We start from the raw sequence: 21,945 nt of genomic DNA on the forward strand, positions 1-21,945 counted from the left end.
TGACAGTAACAACACCCCATTCCACCTATCTTATTGGAGAGATTACATAAGATAACTTATGACAGAGCATTTTATGAAAATTTTAAAATGTGGGGCGCCTAGGTGACTCAGTCAGTTAAGCATCTGCCTCAGGCTCAGGTCATGATCCCGGGGTCCTGGGATCCAGCCCCATGTCAGGCTCCCTGCTCAGCGGGGCGTCTGCTTCTCCCTCTGCCCCTGCCCTGCTCCCGCTCGTGCTCTCTCTCTTTCTCAAATAAATAAAATCTTAAAAAAAAAAAAGATTTTAAAGTACAATGCAAACTAACCAATTTTTCTTACCCATTTTAATCTGAATTCCCTAAGCCTTGCTATTTAAAAGTAGAAAACTTATGTGTAAAAATAGACTGGGGGGAAAAAAACTTTCCATGTTCCAGTATTGTCTTTCAAGTGCATTTACTCATTGGAAGAGTAATTTCATTGGTCTGTAACTTTGCCACAACATCCTATCTGCTGATCAAAGTCATCCATCACATTAGACATCATGGTGTGATGCAGACTGTAAAGCCACGTGGTGTGGGGTTATTACCAGTAGGACGCCAAAGCTTGTAAGGTGGCTGCAGGCACAGGTGGTTTCATTGGGCTTCCTGTCTTGAACAGAGCAGCCATCCGATGACCAGCCGCCCCTGCCACCTGTTGGTGTTGGGAAGAGTATCTGTCCCATCAGCAAGGCCGTCTCAATGATTGCCCCTTCCTCCCTTATCCCCGCCCCTGCCCACTCAAAACTGAAAAAGGTACGACTGGAACCTACCATTTCTGCCCAAGTCCCAAAATACACATCTCACTGTTAAGTCATCCTGCAGTGGAAAATAAGTGACAAATAATCAATTTATGGGACTGAAAAAACTGAAAAGCAATTGGAAAAAATATATGAGTTTTTTAAATTTCAGAATCTCATTCTTGATATTGGGAGAATTCTTATTTTCCTCCAGTCCCTAGAAGCAAGTGAGTCTTACATAGCTCAGCACTCCTTAAACTCAGCAGTTGTGCACAGGAATCACCTTGAGGCCTTGTTAAAATGCACATTCTGATTCCGGGGGTCAGCGCAGGGCCTAAAAATGGGCATTTCTCACAAGCTCCCAGGTGATGCTGAAGGTACAGGTCTGCAGACCAGACTTGGAGTAGTATGGTCACAGGTAACGCTCAACCTGAACTGAACGGAGAGGTGGTTTCTCTTTGGGAGTGAGAAACAGACCTGTAGCCAGATCTAAATGCACTAAAACTGGGCAATTGAGAATAGCTGGCCTTCTGCGCTTCACCTTCTCGGGAGTTAGGTGGTCAGTGATTAGGCATGCTAAAACCCGACAGAGTGACTCTATGATCCTGGCCTCACACACGGCCTTAACCGAGTTCGAGGTTCTGCTGGTTCTCCTTCTTTCAGGCCAAGTCTGACAGACGTGGTTTGCGCAAGCGTATTTGGTCCATGAACAGACCAGACAGGCCACTCGTACCTGGCTCGGGTTGATGTGCTTTAAGGTAACCGTCACATTTCTTGTCAGGTTCTTGACAGTCAGGTTTGCAACGCTGGACGATATGACGTAGCTGATCAGAGAGAGGTTCTCCAGCGCAGGGTCCTAGCACACCAAAGAATCAACAAGATGGATTTTAGAGCTCGCAGGGACCCTAAAGAACAGTAAGTCCACACTGTTGAGGTTATAATCTAGGTGAGAAATTGAGGGTCAGGGATTAAGTGACTTTCCCAAGGACCACGATTAGAAACAGCCGGCTCCACTATACTATTCTCTAACTACTGACTGAAATTTCACAGACCGACACAACAGGACCCTCAGGAACCGAAAAGAGAATAGAGCATTAAGCCGCTTAGACTGTGTGTTCTTGAGCAAGTTAACCTCTCTGCACCTCCTAGCCCCATCTGGAAAATTGGGATAATAGTTGAACAGTTCCTCCCTCACGGGGTTGTTGAGAGGGTTAAACATTTCTAAGTGCTTAGTAGAGCGCTCGGCAATTGGTAAATGCTATATACAAATGTCAGTTATTGTTATTTATCATTACCAGTATCCCTAGATCCTATTTAAAAATAAGCTGAGGGGCACCTGGGTGATGCAGGCGGTTAAGCACCTGCCTCTTGGTTTCCGGTCAGGTCCTGATCTCAGAGTCATGAGATCCAGCCCTGCGGTGGACTCTGTGCTCAGTGGGGAGTCTACTTAAGAATTTCTCTCTCCCTCCCCCTCTGCCCCTCCCCACTGCATGCTCTCTCTCTCTATTAAATAAATAAATCTTAAAACAAATAAATCAAAATAAACTGCAAAAAACCCACAAACAAATAAATCAAAATAAACTGCAGCTTTCATGTGAGAGTTAAAAGAAACAAAACAGCCCCACTCCAAAATCAAACCTAAACCAAAAGCAGTTAGCATTAACCTTACCTGAAATAGGGCAGGTGTTTCAAAGAAGTTGAACTGAACCCTGGAAGCAAGCTCCACATCATTAGCTGGTAAATTACTCATCAGTGATGAAGGCAAAGTAATAACACCAATACTGTTCTCAGGAGCCCGTGTTTCCAGAGAAACCTGAAAATCAAGTAAAAGATAATAAAAATGCCTGGGGCTAGGATAATGAAGAGATGGAAAACACAAGAGCTAATTAAGATGGAGGATCTTGTAAAGGCATTTATTTGTGGTAACCTCTGTCAAATCGGTTGTTCTTGTTTCTCTGATCACTATGAAATTGGAGAGGATGTATAATAGAGAGACAAGGCCTCAGAGCAGGAAAGGGAACATTTGAAAGATACACAGCAACCTTCAGAAAGTGTAGGATGCTATATGTCAATTATAGCTCAACAAAACTGGGGGGGAAGTGCAGAAAGGGTAACTGCAGACACACCAGCTCAACCACCTGTTAGGGCAAAGTCTTCGTAGAACCACATGCACTAAACTTGTAAAGGGAAGACCATACACATGAAATTAAAAGGCAAAAAGGGCAAGACTTGTTCTGACTTGGGTATTTCCAGCCCCTAATCCCTCCATTAGGTGGATAGAAAACACTGGAAGCAGGATTGATACTCAGCACCACTACTGACACCAGTACAGACGAAACACTTGTTAAAATACTGAAATGGGTTAAGTAGCTGATGTCCCTGCTCGCTTGCAACTGCCTAGAACCCACCACTGGACACTTCTCCCCACCTGAGCACCCCACCTCCCTGCAAAACTTCCACAACCTAGCTGCTAGAGGGTTAACACTGGACACAAGGACCTCTCAGATCCTGCTCCAGCCAAGATCAATGTCCTGTTTCTGATTCTGTGGTGCCTCACTGTTCTAGATGTTAAATATTCTGAGTATCACCCCTGACTATAAGCAGGAATTGCCTCCATCACGAAGTACATGGACACTACAACCATAGACAAGAAAAGGTTTTCCCACGATATATTAGGATGTACCTGAAGATTTGCAGGGTCTTGGGCAGCAAAGGTGGTTGTGTCGAAATTACTAGCATTCACCCTGATCACGGCCAGAGCCAAAGAAGGGGAGGTTAGAGTTATGGTCTTGGTTGAAAAATTCAACTGTAAGCCAATGTCATCCACTATTTTTAGCAATCTGTAAAGACAAGTGGTAGTTCAAATTCAGCACTCCCACTTTGTCTTCCCCATCCGAAGCAGAATATGCAGTAGCAATTTAACAAGTCATTATGAACCTCTTCTGTGGGAGAAAAATACTTGGCTGTAATTAATTCTGATAAGAAGTATCGCTCTCATTAGAGGCTCCCCTCTCCTGACCACATCAGTTTCCCAAGTCATACCTTTGGGCCAGAGGAGCCAGCAAGGCAGGTGGGGAATGAAGGAGTTTGCTGACATGGTTTATCATTTCTCCCGCGAGGTTAGGCTCCAAGCTGCCCAAGGACAGAGCCTTTTCCATCTGGGACACTTGGTTCTCAAGATCAGAACCACTGACGCTGCTGGTATAAACAATTTCTGTAACACAGAGCCAAATCATTTTATGAACACATAATGGAGAAATCACTAATAAAGAAACACACATAGATTCTATGACCTGGCGAACCTACTCCTAGGTATTTGCCCCGGGGAAATAAGAACATGTCTCAAGAAGACTTGTTCGTGAATGTTTATAGAGGCTTTTTATTATACTCCCAAACTGGAAACAACCCAACTGTCTGTCAACTGAAGAACGGATAAACAAACTGTGATTCCTCTGTACAACCGACTATTATTCAGTAATTAAAAGGTAGGAGACACTGATAATCGCAACAACATGGATGGATCTCCAATTCTCCAATGTATTATGTTAACTGAAAGAAGCCAGACTCGAAAGGCTGCATATTGTATGATTCTCTTCATATGACATTTTAGAAAAATCAGAAGTATAGGAAAACAAAAAGATCAGTCAGTGGTGGCCAGGGGCTGGGGGTAGCGGATAGGCATTGACTACAAAGGAACACGAAGGAACTTTGGGGGTGGTGAGAATGTTATATATCGTGATGGTGATTATGTGGCTATGGGTGTGTAATCCAACCTCATGGAACTATAAAAATTTCATCTACCCACAGATCTGGATTAATTTTACAAGACGTAAATTATACTTCAAGAAAGCCAACTGGGGCACCTAGCTGTCTCAGTCTAAAAGAGCATGCGACTTTTTTTTTTTTTTTAAAGGTTTTATTTATTTATTCATTCGACAGAGATAGAGACAGCCAGCGAGAGAGGGAACACAAGCAGGGAGTGGGAGAGGAAGAAGCAGGCTCATAGCAGAGGAGCCTGATGTGGGGCTCGATCCCATAACGCCGGGATCACGCCCTGAGCCGAAGGCAGATGCTTAACTGCTGTGCCACCCAGGCGCCCCGAGCATGCGACTCTTAATTTCAGGGTAATGAGTTCAAACCCCACACTGGGTGTAGAGCTTACATAAAATCTTTAAAATAATAAAAGAAACCTAACTGAAAAAAAATGTAAAAGCGCATCAGTGTAGTTAGTGTATATTTGTCTAAGTATAAATATACTTATCTAATTTTTATCATGTGTACAGGATTTTACATGGTAACAAGAAATTCTTTTTGTGAAAAAGAGAACATTATGAAATTAATAGCTAGATAACCAGCTGTAAACTGGTTTTCAATAATGTTTTTAAATTGGAAAACAATGATACAAACCTGTCTAGCAACGAAAAAGTCTCGTAATTCCACCACCAAACATCCTATTGTTTATTTTGCATATTCCCTTCTAATCTTCATCCATGTGTTGTCACATACTGTTGTAAACGCAGTGTACGAACTATTTATTGTTGTGTGATTTTCACTTCACTCAAGACTTGAAAGATGCCCCGAGTTTCGTCTAGCTGTTCTCATGTAGGGCTGCAAACAGTCATTGTGCTGACGTGGTTTTATTGTATTTCATTACTCCTCTGTTGTGGAACTGTTAGGTTGTATGTCCTTTTAAGCTACCAGGTAATACTCCAACACAGCTATTATGTGTATGTCACTTCGCTCCTGTTGTGTCGTTGGCTGGAACTGGAGTCCCAGAAATGGAAACGCAGATGCAGGGGGCCATGTTGCTGGCCTTTCTGGGGAGCTGCTCAGGTTGATTGTAATGGTCAATGGGGATAGCTCTGCAAAGGTGGGCATTTTAAGCCCAGGTCAACAAACTTCAATTTTACTTTATTCTTCATCAGCCATTGAACCTTCTCTAAACTGAAGTCCCAATGGTTTTATGATGTGGCTTAAAATGTCCGTATTTATTTAAAAAAAAATTGAGAGAGCAGTGCAAATTCAAAGAAATAACAAGTCACGGGGTGCCTCGGTGGCTTAGTCAGTTAAACGTCTGCCTTCGGCTCAGGTCACGATCGCAGGGTCCTGGGATGGAGCCCTGTGTCAGACTCCCTGCTCAGCGGGGAGTCTGCTTCTCCCTCTCCCTCTGCTGCTCCCCCTGTTTGTGCTCTCTCTCACTCTCTCAAATAAATAAAATCTTAAAAAAAAAAAACAAAGAAAAAAGAAGAAAGAAATATCAAGTCATTTGGCAGCTGCTCCAATCTCCTGGGGACACTCACATGGTGAGGGAGCAGAAGCGGCGGAGACCACACCTGAGCTCTAATCTTACATCACCAAGAACTTGGTTTTGCCTCCCACTCCCCCAAAATCTAGAGGAAGGTCTGCTTCTTACTCGCTGAATCAAACTTTCAAAGCATCCAGAATTCTCTCTTGCATCTTCTGCTCTTGTCTTTATCCCTAAGCCTGCTTTGTGTGTAGGGAGCCCTCTGCAGGTTCCATGGCATTCTCCTGTAAACCACAGTTCCAAACCTAGTGCAGCTAGTGTGATTATTTCCATCTTCAAGTCACACAGGCTGAAGTCAGGAGGAGTTAAATGGCTTATCCCAGATCACACCGCGGGTGAGGACCCCTGCAGACCCACACCTAAGTCTTCTGAACGTTTGTCCCTTCCTCAAGGCAACCTTGGCTCAGTCCCATCTCTGTCACTCCGTGACTTTTTTTCAAGAAGGCTAAATTTTTCATTTGTCATCTTCCTAAATGGAATTACTGTGTTTAACAGTACAAAAGTTTTCTTGGGGTGCCTGGGCGGCTCAGTCGGTTAAGCATCCGACTCTTGGTTTCGGCTCAGGTCACGATCTCAGGGTGATGGGATCCAGCCCAGCATGGGGCTCCGATCTCAGCAGGGAGTCTGTTTGAGATTCTCTTGCCCTCTCCCTTTGTCCCTCCCCCCGCCACGCTCTCTCTCTCTCTCTCCCCCTTCTCTCTCTCTAAAATAAATAAATGAATCTTTGAAAAAAAAAGCTCAGAAGTTTCCTCTTCAGAATGTTGAAAACAATGACCTAATAACCTTTTGTGGGAGAAAGAAACCTGTAAAATAACTCATCTTGATAAAATGAGATCTGTTTGCCTCAGAGCTATTTCTCCACTGTCTTGGTGAAAACAATCATACTCAACTCAGCCATATCTATGTTCTATGAATGTCTCGAGGAAAGCTCTCGAAATCAAGCAGACATCATAAAAAGAAAGGTTCAACACGGTCTTATTACAGATATCTTGATTTGGCAGGCTAGCACCTGCGTTTCAGGAAGCCAGATTGTTAACGAACAGCAGCAGCGTGGCTCCTCAACTTACCTGTCTTGTCAGGAGGCGTGCTGGTCTTGATGACATTCACAGGGGCAGACGCGGTGGGAGAGGAAAGTGAGGATTTCACAGGTGGCAGTGTGTGCGAAAGATCAGTTTGGGGCATAGGGGAAGAGAAAGTTCCAGAACTAGGGGGCATATCAATGGCAGAGCTGGAAGCTAGGGGAGCTGAAGGCTGGGGAGAAGGAAGGTGAATCATTCGTGTTGGAGAGGGAGGGCTCTGGGTTACAGGTGGATGATTTAGAGGTTCAGCAAAAGAGATGGCACTGGAGACCTGGGACAGAATGGTGGCCCGAGGAACAACTGGGATGGAATTGCTAGAAGAAAATAGTGAGCCATCTGAATGACCAGCAAGACATACAACAGGATCCTGCAGGTCACTAAAGGAAAGAATCAGAGATGTACGTGAGACACGAAGGAGTTACAGAGAGGCTGATTTCCTCTAGCAACCATCCAACACCACCAAGGTAACTTGGCTTCATCAGGGACCTGCCACTCCCAGCCTCTGCCCCTGCACACCTTCTGTGCCCTTGCCACTGGCCCCCTGCCCACTTCCACCACTTCCTCCCTGGGAGAGGAATTAGCCAGAAGGGACACTCTTTGATAAATTACCAGTTCTGGGTCACTCACTCACCACTGCTCTCAGGCTCTTGTGCTTTATCACTTATCACTCAGTTGAAGAGATCCTGTAACACTTCTATGTGCTTTTGGGGGAAGGGGGAGCTGTTACATGCTGTTACCCACCTAGTTGGTTTTCATATATTAGGAATCCGTCTTATTTTTTTTTTAGATTTTACAAAATGTATTCTCAAAAAAAGTAGAATCACATGCCCAAACTGTTCCTAATGTACTGTAAAGTTTTCTAAAAATTGGGTGCCTGGGTGGCTCAGTGGGTGAAGCACCTGCCTTCAGCTCAGGTCCTGATCCCAGGGTCCTGGGATTGAGCCCCTCATCGGGCTCCCTGCTCAGCAAGGAGCCTGTTTCTCCCTCTGCCTCTGCTGCTCCCCCTGCTTGTGCTCTTTCTCTCTCTCTCTCCTTCAATCAAATAAATAAAATTTTTTTAAAAAAATTTTTCTTAAAACTTGGATACCAAAATATCATCTTCTTTGAATATTCGAATCTACATTAACAAAACTGGTTCATCATTTTTAGAACAATTGATTTTACTTTGAAGCTAAAGTATATCCATTTCAAAACTATATCTGTCCATAATGGATTCACAAACTTTTATGTCAACTCAGTATTAACATGGGGCTATGGCAAAAATTGAAAGGCAGCTCTAAATTTACCAATGACCATAAAATGTTCTTCAGATTTTTCCCGTAGTTTTTGCAAAGTAAATAATTCTGTCAACTACATTTACAATCTTCTGTGTATTGATCCGCATTAGAAAAATGTGCAAAAATCATTATTATTGATTTGGATAAGGGAATTTTTTTTCAGCATATTCTCATACTGGTCTTAGTGAGTTACAAGTAAGCCTTTCCTTTCCATGAAACCTCAAATTTAGCTCACTCACATGCAGTGTGATATTGGCTGGGATAGGTAAATAACACTGCCTTTTTTTTCTTTGACTTACTGAATTTTGTTTCAAGAAAATCTTGAACTGAAATTAATAATACATAAATTTTTCTGAAACTGATGAACATAGGAATCTGTCTGAATCAATTTTATACCACTATAGCACAGCACGATGCTAAGTGGCACATTGTAAGTGACCAGGAAATGTTTATTGAATGAAAAAACAAATTAAGCTGGGGCCATAGGGGTTCCCAGCTTGTAAATCAGCTACGACCTCAGTGTTGCTTTAGCCCGGTGGTTCTCAACCTAGGCCGTGCATGAGAAAACCCAGAGGACTTTTAAAAAATATAGAGAGATTTCTGTGGCCTACTCCTCAGCATCTGTTTCAGTTGGTCTTGGTGCAGGGGTGAGGCCCCCCGGCCCATATATTTTCACGGCATGGAAGATTGAGAGGAACTCACCTGCTATCAAGATCTACCAGTCTTGGGGTGAGGGGGAAGAGCAACCAGAGGGGGCAACAAACTATTACCTAGAGAAGCCTCTGATGGATCCAGTTTTAGATGGTGACTTAAGAGCACCAACTATAATATGTCTTTAGAGCTTCTCTTGGGTGAGAGGAGGCAAGTATATTAGGTTGAGGAACCCGAGGCGGGTCATACCCACAAAAAAGAAATGCTGGCTCAGTCTAGTCTGGCCAGACACCCGCCAGAGGCCTCTCTACACGGCCTGAGGTTCAGGGTGGCAGTGTGGACGAAGGGGCACCAGACAGTCAGAAAACTGATGAGTCGAGAAGCCGTGGCTGAGGCTCCTGCTCTCATTAGTCTTCTAGGCAATCCACCCCCGTTCTCGGAGACTCAGTTCTCTGAACTGTATGCTGCAGCAACGCCTCAGGCCAAGTCACCGCAAAGGTGCTTTGCAAAGTATAAATTAAATCTCCTTCTTACATCTGGGGGTCTGCAGCCACCAAATCCCCCAGCATGAAGGCTCCCATTCACTGGGCTCCGCCGTGAAGAGGCTACCCTCTCTCTAATGCTCTGGGCACTTCTGCCACACGGAGCCCTCCATCCGTTGGGAGAGGCCCACCGGGAGAGGCAGAACAGTGGTGGGCAAGGCCAACTATATATCAGAACCCTCCGAGCGCTTCAGCTCCGGTGCAGGGCTCCCATCCCAAAGCCACTCAACTAGAATCTCTGGGGTGGGCGCAGGCGTCCATATTTGTCCTACTAGGCTTCTTCACTGAGGTGCGGCCTCCATACGGTAGACTGTACTAATCTTACATTTAGAGCTTGAAGAATTTTGATACTTGTATACACCTATATCATCACCACCCAGATCAAAATAGAGTATTTCCAGCACCCCAGAAAGCCACTTTGACAAGTCAGTAGGTTTTAGAAGGGCCTGAAGCGGACGTCTGGGTGGCTCAGTCAGTTTAGGGTCTGCCTTTGGCTCAGGTCGTGATCTTGGGATCCTGGGATCGAGCCCCATGACAAGCTCCCCACTCAGAGGGGAGTCTGCTTCTCCCTCTCCCTCTACCCCTCCCCCCTGCTCGTGCTCTCACTCTCAAATAAATAAACAAAATCTTTTTAAAAAATAAAAAATAGGGCACCTGGGGGGCTCAGTTAAGTGTATGCCTTTGGCTTGGGTCATGATCTCAGGGCTGTGAGATCAAGTCCTACGTCAGGCTCTGCGTTCAGCAGGGAGTCTGCTTCTGCCCCTCCCTGCCCCCACTCTGCTCATGTTCTCACTCTCTCTCAAATAAAATCTTAAATAGAAGAAGAAGAAGAAGAAGAAAAAGAAGAAGAAGAAGAAGAAGAAGAAGAAGAAGAAGAAGAAGAATCACCCCACCCAAGAATCCTGAAAAATCCAGAAGCCTGGGCTGCTCCCCAGACCAATGACATCAACATTTCTGAGGGTGGGAGACAGGCACTGGCATTTTTAAACCTCCCCAGATGATTCCAACATGCACCCAGGGTTGAGAACCACTGCTCTATGGACTAGACCCCACTACCTAAAGTGAGGTCCATGAACCAGCCGCACTGGCTTCACCCAGTAACTTGTTAGGAATGCAGAATCTCAGGTCTTTCCCAGACCTACTGGGTCAGAATTTTAACAAGATCCTCTGTGACTGACATGCACAGTAACCTTGGAGAAGTGCTGATGGGGCTCACTTCCTCATTTTACAGAGGAGGAACCGGAGACTTATTTCTATTGATAAAGAAGCAACATTCGGATACACAGCGAGCTGATGACAGAGCTCTAGCCAGACAATGAGCTAATATTCTACCCGCTTTTCTGTGTCCTGCTACTTCATCCTAACAGCTCTTTGAATGGGCAGCCAGAGGTCTGTGGGGCTGCCTCAAAAGAGCTATGATCTCTTCATCTGATCCTGGTACTTCTAGAAATTCCATCTCTCAAATGGGCCTCAACCCTCCAGCTTAATGGGGCATGTTAAGCTTAAAACTTAAATATTCTTTACTTTTTATTACAGAATATGCTATAAATCCCAAACTAAAGTCCTTTAGCAATTCCTCAAGGTCCAATGTTTTAATATATCCCAGAAATATGGCCCACACAGGGCAGACAGGCTACAGTTACCCTTTTGTTCCTATATGAGAAGCTCTACATTGACAAATATATGTCCTTTTGTTCAAATACAAATTTTATCTGATCATAATAAAGTATAGAAAATGCTGCAAAAAAAAAAAAGGAATAGTAATCAAAATATCACCTATGATGACAGTAGGCAGGCCAATCACTGGGAACCCCTGTGAGTATTTTCATTCATTCACTTCCTAGTTTTTTCTATGTTATATTTGTATACACCTGTGATCACATCATCCATGACTTTGGGGTCATCTGCCTCCCAGCTTCCCTCCATTGTGGTGGTGAGTTTGAGGCAGTCATTCTCAACATTGGTTGCACATTAAAATCACCAAGAGGGCTTTTAAAACCCTTAATGCCTAGGCTATGTTCCAGACCAATTAAATCAGAATTGCTGAGGGTAGAAGACTGGAAATCAGGATTTTTGAATTAATTTTAGGCTTACAGAAACCCTGGAAAAATAATACAGAGTTCCCTATACCCCGCACTCAGCTTCCCTCAATGTTAACATCTAAAGTCTGGAACTGGGACCAAACAGCTATCAACATTTAACACATTCCAAAGATGGCATCTCAAATCACTGAGGAAAAGACAGACTTTTTTTTTTAAGGTTTTATTTATTTATTTGACAGAGAGAGACAGCGAAGAGAGGAAACACAAGCAAGGGGAGTGCGAGAAGGAGAAGTAGGCTTCCCGCCGAGCAGGGAGCTCAATCCCAGGACCCCGGGAACATGACCTGAGCCAAAGGCAGACACTTAACAATTGAGCCACCCAGGTGCCCCAGGAAAAGACAGACTTTTCAATAAATGATACACAGCCCCTGGCTAGACATTTTGGAAAAGATTAAATTAGATCCATACCTCACCTCACACACAAGAATAAATTCCAAGTGGATTTAATATTTAAAAAAAGAGAGAAAGAAACCATATAAATACCAGAAAAACTCAAGGGTGAATTCCCTTATAATACCTAGGCATAGGAAAAGGCTTTCTAACTAAGGCTTCAAATCCACAGGCAATAAAGAAAAGACTGGCAAATTTAACTACATTTTTAAAAAAGGTTTTATTTATTTATCTGAGCGAGAGAGCGTGTGTGTGCACACGCATGCTCATGCATGAGGGGTGGGCAGAGGGAGAGGCAGACTTCCCACTGGTCAGGGAGCCCGGCGTGGGGCTGGATCCCAGGATCCCAAGATCATGACCTGAGCGAAGGCAGACGCTAAACCGACTAAGCCACCCAGGTGCCCCTTAACTACATTTTTAAAAAATTTAATTTGCGTGACAAAAACATGAAGTCAAAAGATAACTGACAAACTAGGAGAAAATATTTGCAACATATATACCACAGAGAGTTAATATCCCCACTATATAAAGACTCTTAAAAACTGATCAGATAAACAGGGGTGCCTGGGTGGTGCAGTCAGTTAAGCATTCAACTCTTGATTTCGGCTCAGGTCAGGATCCCAGGGTGGTGAGATGGAGCCCTGTATTGGGCTCTGTGCCCAGCGGGGAGTCTGCTGGAGAGTCTCTCTCTGCCTCGCCCTCTGCTCCTCCCCCTGCTCTCTCTCTGTCTCTCTCAAATAAATAAAATCTTTAAAAAAAAAAAAAACTGATCGGGGCACCTGGGTGACTCAGTCGGTTAAGTTTCTGCCTTTGGCTCAGGTCATGATCCCAGAGTCCTGGGATCAAGCCCCGCATCGGGCTCCCCGCTCCACGGGAAGCCTGCTTCTCCCTCTCCCTTCCTCTGCCTGCCGCTCTGCCCACTTGTGTGTGTGCGCGCGCGCTTCTCTGTCTAATAAATAAATAAAATCTTAAAGAAAAAAACCCAACTGATTAGATATCCAACAGAAAAAGTGGGAAGAACATGAATGTACAATTAACAAGAAAGATATAAAAATGACCCCCAAATACATGAAAAATGTTCAAACAGTCCTCATAAGAGAAGTGCAAATTAAAATACCACTGAGATACATTTTCTCAACTACCACACTAGAAAAATTTAAAAATATGATGGCATTCAGTTGGTGAGGCTGGGGGGGGTGGCCAGAATATTTATATTTGCAATACTCCCGAGGTGATTTTAATGTGTAGCCAAGATTGCAAACCATTATTTCAAGGCAACGGTCCAAATGGAAACTTGATACAAGAGAAAACCATATTTCCCCTAAAATTGAAAGCCCTTCTTCACTGTCAAAATCCCAAAATTCCTTAGCCAGCATGGCGATTAAATATTATTATTATTATCATTATCATTATTACTTTTAGGGAAAAGGTCAACATGTTTGCTACATACCACTGCAGTTTTCCTAACTCTTCCGGGGAGGAAGGGCACGGGATCCCGACAGAACAGCAGCACTGCTCTGGAGACAAGAGAAAAGAAAGAAGAGAATACATGGTCAAGAATAAGGCAAGGCAGAAGCTCAGATGCATCAAGTATTACGGTTCCTACACTGGCTGCATTTTAAAGAGCATGTATCTAAAACACGTGATAAAATACAACTGGATACTATTATACTGACAATCATACATACATAATATGCTCAGAAGTATCTACTGAGTGAATAATTTGGGGGAGGTTATATGCACGCTATATCAATTGCTCTTCAGCAGCTCCCTAGAATTCTGAAGGAAATACATCCAGCAGCAATGGATCTAACACTCCAAATAGTAGTCCCCCTCTCTCAGTAGGGTTTTTTCCTATCTTGTTTTCAAATATAGTATACTGGAACTTTATTGAGAAAGCAGCGGGGGAAAAAAATCACCTTTTAGAGCTTTCTAAAAACTGTCCAAGAGTCAAAACAGAAAGCTATAACATACTTAAATTTATTGATTTTATTTTCAGTTTTAAAAAGAACACATCAAAGTCATGTGCAAAAGAACACAGCAATAAAGAGAGAGACAACTTACCCATCGGTTGAATCTTTACTTTTTTCAAAGCAACCATTACAGCACATATGTTCATCGTTTTATTCATTTTTATTGTGAATGTACAATTTAATGTGCTGTAAAGAGAAATATATATAATCAGAATGTTATTAAACTGGAAACCTGCCTACATATTTGTAAATGCTTTTTCAAACTTGGGAGTGAGGAAAGGAGACACTGGTACTGTGAACTTGGAATGACAGCGCAATAAGCCTGTGAACACCCACGACTTTTGACGATGAGACAGTGATAGAGGTTGACAGTCGGCGAGGTTGCAAACCAGAGACCTTGTGACCACACACAACTGCTGATTCATTTTGCCTGCGGGAACTATGAACTGGCTGGGGTGCAACTTGTTTGCAAAGACAAGCATCTTAACATCCAGAGTCTTACCCCCAGCTGGCTACTTGCCTGGTATCTGTAGGCATTTGAATTTCCATCATGGGAGCCCTGTCACATACTGGAAGAACATCGAGGTCTCTTAAATCCAAAACCTCTCTGGCAATTCAATCTAGATTATCAGATAACTAGCAACTTAAGACATTTTTTTTTACTTTAGTCTTGATTTACATGAAAAAATATTAATGTTGCAAACAACCCAAAGGGATAAGTGAAATGAACTAAATATATATAGTGGACAGGGATTCAATCTACGATTTCATGAAGAATTGCCATTATGTGCACCAGTGAATAGCTTGACGAGCAGAAACTGTCATTTTTGAGGACTTGTACTCTCACAGAATGCTCAGGATTCAGGTGGCGAGATTACTGACCTATGTAAGCCATTAGCTTCTGCAGCCAAGACAGCTGATGGATACAATTTAACATGATCATCTGCGCAACCTCAAATAATTGTCGGGCAATCTCTGACTCATCCCTGCACACTTCTTATCTTCTTTTCTCTTTCTTTCCAATCTTTTCTTCCCCCCTCTCCTTCTTCTCCCAAGCACTGTATTATATTCCTTCTTCTCTGTCTGGCCTTCACTAGACTGGACCGCTGGGAGCCATTTCTTGGTTATACTGGTGGTCCTCGGGGCTAAGGACACTGCTAGTCCCTCGCATCACCGCACCAGAGGCAAATGGCTCAGTCCCAACCACCCCTCTGTGATTCATAAAGAAATGGGAAGATGGATGTAACAGAGTGATGAGTGTTTCAGAGAATAAAAATGTGTATCCACAATGGCAGGAATATGTATTTATTTTAGAGGAACACATTTGAATTTACAACCTAATACCCCTCAATACTTTATTTTTCATGAGTAGAGAAATAATATGGATAAAAGTATTAAAAGTGACTGACCTTTGGGCCTCTGCTGTAGCACACACTATAAAATAAGTCTGAAACAAACAAACAGATTATATATGACAGTTGAGAATGTCAGACAAAACAACCCAGGACTTACCACAGCACCACAGAATCTTAGAGTCACAATAACCCCTAGGGATCATTCAATTCACATTGCTATCAGATTCCTGACGTATCATCAAAGCTACTCAGGGCAAACAGGCTCTGCTTGCATCCTGCTACTGTCAAGAACTCACTACCACACAAGGGAGCTCATTCTGGAGCCCTCATTTTAAGAAACTTTTGGTTTTCATGAAGGAAAATCTATCCCCTTGTAACAGCCATCCACTGTGATTTCCAGTTCTGACTCTGGATCCATGCAGTTCTGATTTCTGGAGTAATGGAACTAGGCTAGTCAATCTTTCATATGACAGATTTGGGGAAGTTCGAATACATTTCTCCTCAGGAACACAGAACTCCATGCTTTCCCCCCAAAAAGAAACAGTAATTATAAACAAGGTATAGGATGTACTATGATTACCTCACTTAAGGTTTGCAGGGTTTTGTTTAGCTCTGATCGTCTGTTAAAAAAACGAGAGAAATTGACATGAAGGAGATCACTGGTGATGTTAAATTCAAAACAAGTTAGATTTTTAGCAATTAAATTAAGCCTGTGGTATTTATTGCTTCCAGTGTTCACTTTGAAGAAACACTGGGTATACTAAGAGATTCCTATGTGAGAAAAATAAATTATTTATATGACAAGGGAAACTAACCAGACAGAAGTGTATCAGTTCTAGCCAACAGCCAGATATAAATTATGGTTGAACACTCTTGTCATTCATTAGGCTCCTGGGTTCCCAGACAGCTTCTCCTGGCAGAGGGCCTAAAGAAGAGATGGCCCGAGGCAAAATTTCTGAGAGGGGCCCACCACTCACCATGGGGCCCCGCACCCCTGATTTCTTCCTCACTCCCTCTCCACCTGATCCCACCTGCCCTCTAGCACTCTCCAGCCCCCCTTCCCCTCCTCACCACTTCTCTTCCAGGATTTCCCTCACTCCTCTCCTCCAACCCCACTCAAACAACACTTTTATTTCTTCAGTGTGGAAGAGCTTCATGGGAAGTTAGGATAAAAGAAATCTAGTTAAAGAATTCACTCTAGGGGCACCTGCGTGGCTCAGTCGGTTAAGCATCTGCCTTTCAGCTAGGGTCATGATCGGGGGGTCCTGGGATAGGCTCTGTCAGGCTCCCTGTTCAGTGGGGAGACTGCTTCTTTCTCCCTCTGCCCCTGTCTCTCAAATAAATAAAATCTTTAAAAAAGAAGGAGGAGGAGAAGAAGGAGGAGAAGGGGGGGGAGGAGGAAGAGGAGGAGGAGAAGGAGAAGGAGGAGGAGGAGGAGGAGGAAGAGGAGAAGGGGAAGGAGGAGGAGGAAGAGAAGGAGGAGGAGAAGAATTCACTCTAAGGCAGTTGTTCTCAACTGGGGTGGGAGGGGATGGACTCTACCCCCCAAGGGACATTGGGCAATATCTGGAGATGTTTTTGATTGTCACAATTGGGGGCTGGGTGTTACTGGCATCTAGTGGATAGAGATCAGGGATCTGTTACACATGCTACAGTGTAAACACAGCCCAGCATAATAGAGAACTATCAGGTCCAAAATGTCAATAGTGCGGAGGCTGAGAAACCCAGCTCCACGGAATGGGCAATAATTCTAGGTGGTTCCAGGGAAGGTCTGGAGGAAAGAAGAGAAGGACTATGGCAACACTAAGCAGTCAGCTAGCTTTTCTAGCTGGCAGAAGCCGCTCCTCCTCAACTGTGCTCAGAGGCTACCTTTCCGGGGGTCTCCCTGGCCCCTGGGTTCAAGTCCAACCACTCTGCCTGCTCTATATTTAGATATGTAGAACATCTTTGGTGCCCTGGATACATCACATTCATTGTAGGGATTGTACTGTATTGTTATTTGTTTGCATCCTAGGTCTATCCTACCAGACCCTGGACTACTGGTTCTAGAAATTGGCCTCATGATGGAACCACCTGGGGGGCATTCAAAAATACCAACGTCTGTGTCCCAGGCCCAAATACTGATCTAATTGTTATAGAGTGTGCCTGGACATCAGGATTTTTAAAAGCTCCCCAGGTGATTTTAACATGCAGCCAGGGTAGAGAACCATTGTTCTAGAACCAGTTTTCCTTCCTGAGAGTTGGGTTTATCCCCAAGGCCAAACACATATTAAGGTGCTCAACAAATGCTTCGTGGCTTTAAATGAACTCCTCTATATTTCAAGTCTAGTAATTAAGATGAACTACAAGCATATGAATTTGTTTTCTGTTTATAAATTTGTGAGTTTAAAAAATTTTATCTTGGGGCACTGGGTGGCTCAAGTTAAGTGTCTGCCTTTGGCTCAGGTCATGATCCTGGAGTCCCAGGATCGAGCCCTGCATCGGGCTCCCTGCTCATCAGGGAGTCGGCTTCTCCCTCTGATTTCCTCCCTCTCGGGCTCTCTGTCTCTCAAATAAATAAAATCTTTTTTAAAAATGTAAAAAAATTTAAAAATGTATCTTATCAATATTGTTTCCCATCTAAAGTTTAAGATACTTCTAGGACATTGATATCTTCTGCTTTTTATTTCACACATATACTTTGAATAGCTAGGAAAGCTACATTTTTATCAGGAGTTCAAAAAATAGGCCTCAAGGACAGAAATACCACTCCTGTCCATCCCAGTTCTCACTAGTTTAACTGTTTGCGCTACACACTCCAGGGAGCCCTAGAGATGTGTGATAGCCCCCAGGAGGAATCCGAAGATTCCCCTCGAAAATTCCCCTCCATCTATGGCAGTGCTGACTCAGTGGGAGGTCAAAATGCTAATTGAAAGAATGACCCTTAAGAGGAGTTTTCTTTTGTTTTGTTTTGTTTTGTTTTGACCTAGGAAAGGTTTTTTTTTCTTCAATGTCATCACAGATACTCGCTGGAGCTTTTGGATTTGGTTCAAAAGCTGATGAAAATCTCCTTTGAGGGGTAGTAGCCAGGTTGAGAGTAGATGGATTTTATCTCCCATGCTGTTTCCCGGCCTGAGGGTGAAGAAGACCTGACATTTCCCCTCCCAGGGACACTCAGGTAAGACTGTCTGTGGGCCTAGACTGACATTTTGACCTTGTGTCTGACTGGGAGCATCTATTTTTTGTAATGCATTTCTCATTGTCTGTGCTTGTCCCTGGAAGCTGGTACCTACTTCACGAAGACCTCTCTCTGACTTTTGAATGACTGACTCTTCATGAAAGCATGAACGAACGGAATACATGGCATCCCACCTTGAACTCTCTTCCAACCTTTCTGGCTACCAAATCATATTAAAGCTCAAATACCAATTCAAATTGACCCCTTACATAGCTACAGAGCATCAAAGAGAACAGCCTCATGGGGCTATTAGTTGACGGGTCTATTTGCTAAGAACTCAAGAACCAATTCTTTATAAGCTTTGGGTCTATTTCCTATTCTCAGTTTCCAAAAGTAAAGATAGCTCAACAAGTATCTTTCCATAGTTGATGTCTTAACTTTTACATCAAGCAGCAGATTACTCACTTCGATTCCCTTAGAGACAGGACTCCAGATAAGGTGCCATTAGCCGTATTTTGGTTCTGTTAGGAGCACAAAATCATTAAGAATATAACAAATACTGTGTGGTTTTTTACACTCTCTAACAAGAAGTTGGTCTTCAGTTTCATTGGCCACCCAAAGAACTACAGCCCAAAGACTGAAGGCATGGAGTATTACCCAGCCAACGATCAAATCCATATTGACTGAGCTAGTTTTGGTCTTTATATTTCCTTTCAAAAATACTCTGAATCAGCAAGTCTAATGTGCTAGTTAATTCCATTATTCCAAGGGTTCCCCCAAAAGAATACAATTAAAGCTCTCCACGTGAAAGGTCCCAGACTTAAGCAAAGATCCCAGTGTAAAGAGGGAACTTGGTAGCAGACTTCACTGCATTTCTAGCACCTCGCTCTTCGCCAGGCACATAGTAGGTGCTCAGGAAATAGTGAATGAACAAACCACATTTAGCTGGGATCCTCTGAACCAATATAAGTCATGGGAAGTGTGAGACTACTGCATCTGAAAACCCCATGGGGCGGAACAGGATCACATTCATAAGACTATTGTTAGATTCAAGATATTTCTTATTGCTACAAGTTTCTAATATAATTTAAAAATTTTTAAAGCAGGGCGCCTGGGTGGCACAGTGGTTGAGCGTCTGCCTTCGGCTCAGGGCGTGATCCGGAGTTCTGGGATCGAGCCCCACATCAGGCTCCTCCGCTATGAGCCTGCTTCTTCCTCTCCCACTCCCCCTGCTTGTGTTCCCTCTCTCGCTGGCTGTCTCTATCTCTGTCGAATAAATAAATAAAATCTTTAAAAAAAATTTTTAACCATAGGATTCCATCATATAAACATTTAGCAGGCAAGCTTAGTGAAAACTGAAATATGCTTATTAACAAAGTACCATGATTATTATGAAGGCAAACCTTCTTGACAAAGCTAGTACTTCAACAACAGATATTTTATTTAAATTTGGTCATAAAAGCAAATATGCCAAATACCATGAATAATCTGAACCTTAAACAAATCTTTAAATGCACAAGCACTTGCTTTCTTCTAAGACTGCAATAAAAAAAATCTTTAAAACCTACCTGGGTAACATTGCTTTCTTCATATGGAAACATTATCTCACCTCTAAAAAATGCTAAAAATAAATTTGCAAAACAAAATTTGAGACTTGCATCCTTAGAACTTAAGGATTAATACAACACAAGAAAAGATTATCAGATTAATAGTGAACAATCAAATTAATAAAATAAATGGTTTCATCAAATTCTTTGCAATTACTCACATTTACTGTCTTTTCTATTAGAACGGTACTCAATGACCATCAATACAACTTTCAGAAAATGCGAACCATAAACTCTGTGTGGAAATGTGGAAAGAGAAAAAACTTGCCTCCTTGTCAAGAAATTTTAATACTACATGCTGCTCATCAGAGCTTTGTTTCTCATGAAGATGCTAACTTGGGGAACCAGCTCTAACATTAAAAATCTTTTTGGGGGATGCCTGAATGGCTCAGTCAGTTAAGCGCCTGTCTTCGGCTCAGGTCATGATCCCAGGGTCCTGGGATTGAGCCCCGCATTGGGCTCCCTGTTCGGCGGGGAGCCTGCTTCTCCCTCTCCCTCTGCCCCAGCTTGTGCTCATGCTCTCTCTGTTTCTCTCTCTCAAATGAATAAAATAAAATCTTTAAAAAAAAACTTTTTGGATTTTCTAGTTGCAGTTACATACATAAAGGAGGGAGAGAAAAAGTGTTTCTCAGAAATTAAGCAGCCTTATGAGAGTCTATTTATTCCTGGCCATTTGTTTTTGTTTTTGTTTTTGTTTTTTTTAATATAGCTACCAAGTGCAATCTCTCCCCTAGGAACAAAGTTAAGATTTTGCTTTTGAAACCTGACTAGTATGCAGGGAGAATCCTTTCTTCAGTTGAACAACTCATTGTGGCTTTCATCTCAGAAATGCCAGAAAACTCTGTTCTTAAAATGCTCACTTCAGGAAATACAGAACTCAATTTCAGTCAACCTGTTTCCTACAGGGTATACACTTGGAGGGGCTCCGACTCGATCAGAAAAAAAGAAAATAGACACTGCTTAACAGAAGTACACTGTGTGCACTTCATAATCTGCAGAGATAGAAAACCGGCCTCTTGGGCAGAAGGCAAAGAGGTCATACAAACTAGAGCAGGTGTCAGCCATTTTTTGGTATCAGATCTGATATTTGAGGTTTTGTGGACCACATGTTCTGTCAGAACTACTCAAATTTGCATTTGTAGCAGGAAAGCAGCCAAACAATATGTACGCGAATGGTATGGCTATATTCCAATAAAACTTTATTTACAAAAACACGTGGCAGGCATTATTTAGACGATGGGCAGTAGTTTGTCAACTCCTGAACTAGAGGGTTGAATGCCTTTTAAGCTCATCTTTTATAGCAACCTAAAGTACAACTGATGCCCACAGCCAAGTACCCAATGGTCCACTTTCACTTAAAATGGCCGACAAAGCCACTGGCCCAGTGACTAACAGGATTTATCTATTTTAGCAACTTTGCTACTGAGAACGTCAACTTCTAGTATATGTGCTGCCGAAGCGAGCACGAGAACGTCAACTTCTGCATATCGATACTGAAATCTCAATTAATGCAGTACACAATTATTAAAAGTAAAGATACTTGATATATGCATAGAACTACTTATCCATTTTGGAAAAAAACCCTTAGCTATTAAAAATGTATTTAGCATGCACACGCGTGTGTGCACATGCCGACACCCACAGCTTCTCTCCCTCACCAGTCTGTTCTCCAAGTTCATCCTTCAGTCTTGTGGAATGCACGTTGCATTTCATAAATGTGCTGGGAGCATAATAGTAGAAGAGCAACAGGGAAG

General features: G+C 42.9%; 1 protein-coding gene across 13 annotated transcripts in view; it reads right to left on the bottom strand.

The window, feature by feature from the left end:
- The window catches only part of ADGRG2 (adhesion G protein-coupled receptor G2), a 126,955-nt gene that overhangs the window by 15,491 nt on the left and 89,519 nt on the right, over positions 1-21,945 (bottom strand). For 9 of the 13 annotated variants that reach the window (XM_057310398.1, XM_057310392.1, XM_057310383.1 and 6 more), the window contains 13 exons: positions 20,153-20,205; positions 19,050-19,105; positions 16,008-16,047; positions 15,482-15,519; positions 14,164-14,258; positions 13,550-13,616; positions 7,127-7,515; positions 3,797-3,968; positions 3,438-3,594; positions 2,424-2,567; positions 1,488-1,610; positions 788-833; positions 566-669 (listed from right to left, as the gene is read on the bottom strand). In XM_057310398.1, coding sequence (XP_057166381.1) covers positions 566-669; positions 788-833; positions 1,488-1,610; positions 2,424-2,567; positions 3,438-3,594; positions 3,797-3,968; positions 7,127-7,515; positions 13,550-13,616; positions 14,164-14,258; positions 15,482-15,519; positions 16,008-16,047; positions 19,050-19,105; positions 20,153-20,205 — 1,484 coding nt within the window. The remainder of the gene's footprint in view (positions 1-565; positions 670-787; positions 834-1,487; positions 1,611-2,423; positions 2,568-3,437; positions 3,595-3,796; positions 3,969-7,126; positions 7,516-13,549; positions 13,617-14,163; positions 14,259-15,481; positions 15,520-16,007; positions 16,048-19,049; positions 19,106-20,152; positions 20,206-21,945) is intronic. The other 4 variants (XM_057310413.1, XM_057310409.1, XM_048213584.2 and 1 more) reach the window with 2 other exon arrangements.

Source organism: Ursus arctos, chromosome X (assembly GCF_023065955.2).
Source record: "Ursus arctos isolate Adak ecotype North America chromosome X, UrsArc2.0, whole genome shotgun sequence".
Taxonomy (NCBI): domain Eukaryota; kingdom Metazoa; phylum Chordata; class Mammalia; order Carnivora; family Ursidae; genus Ursus; species Ursus arctos.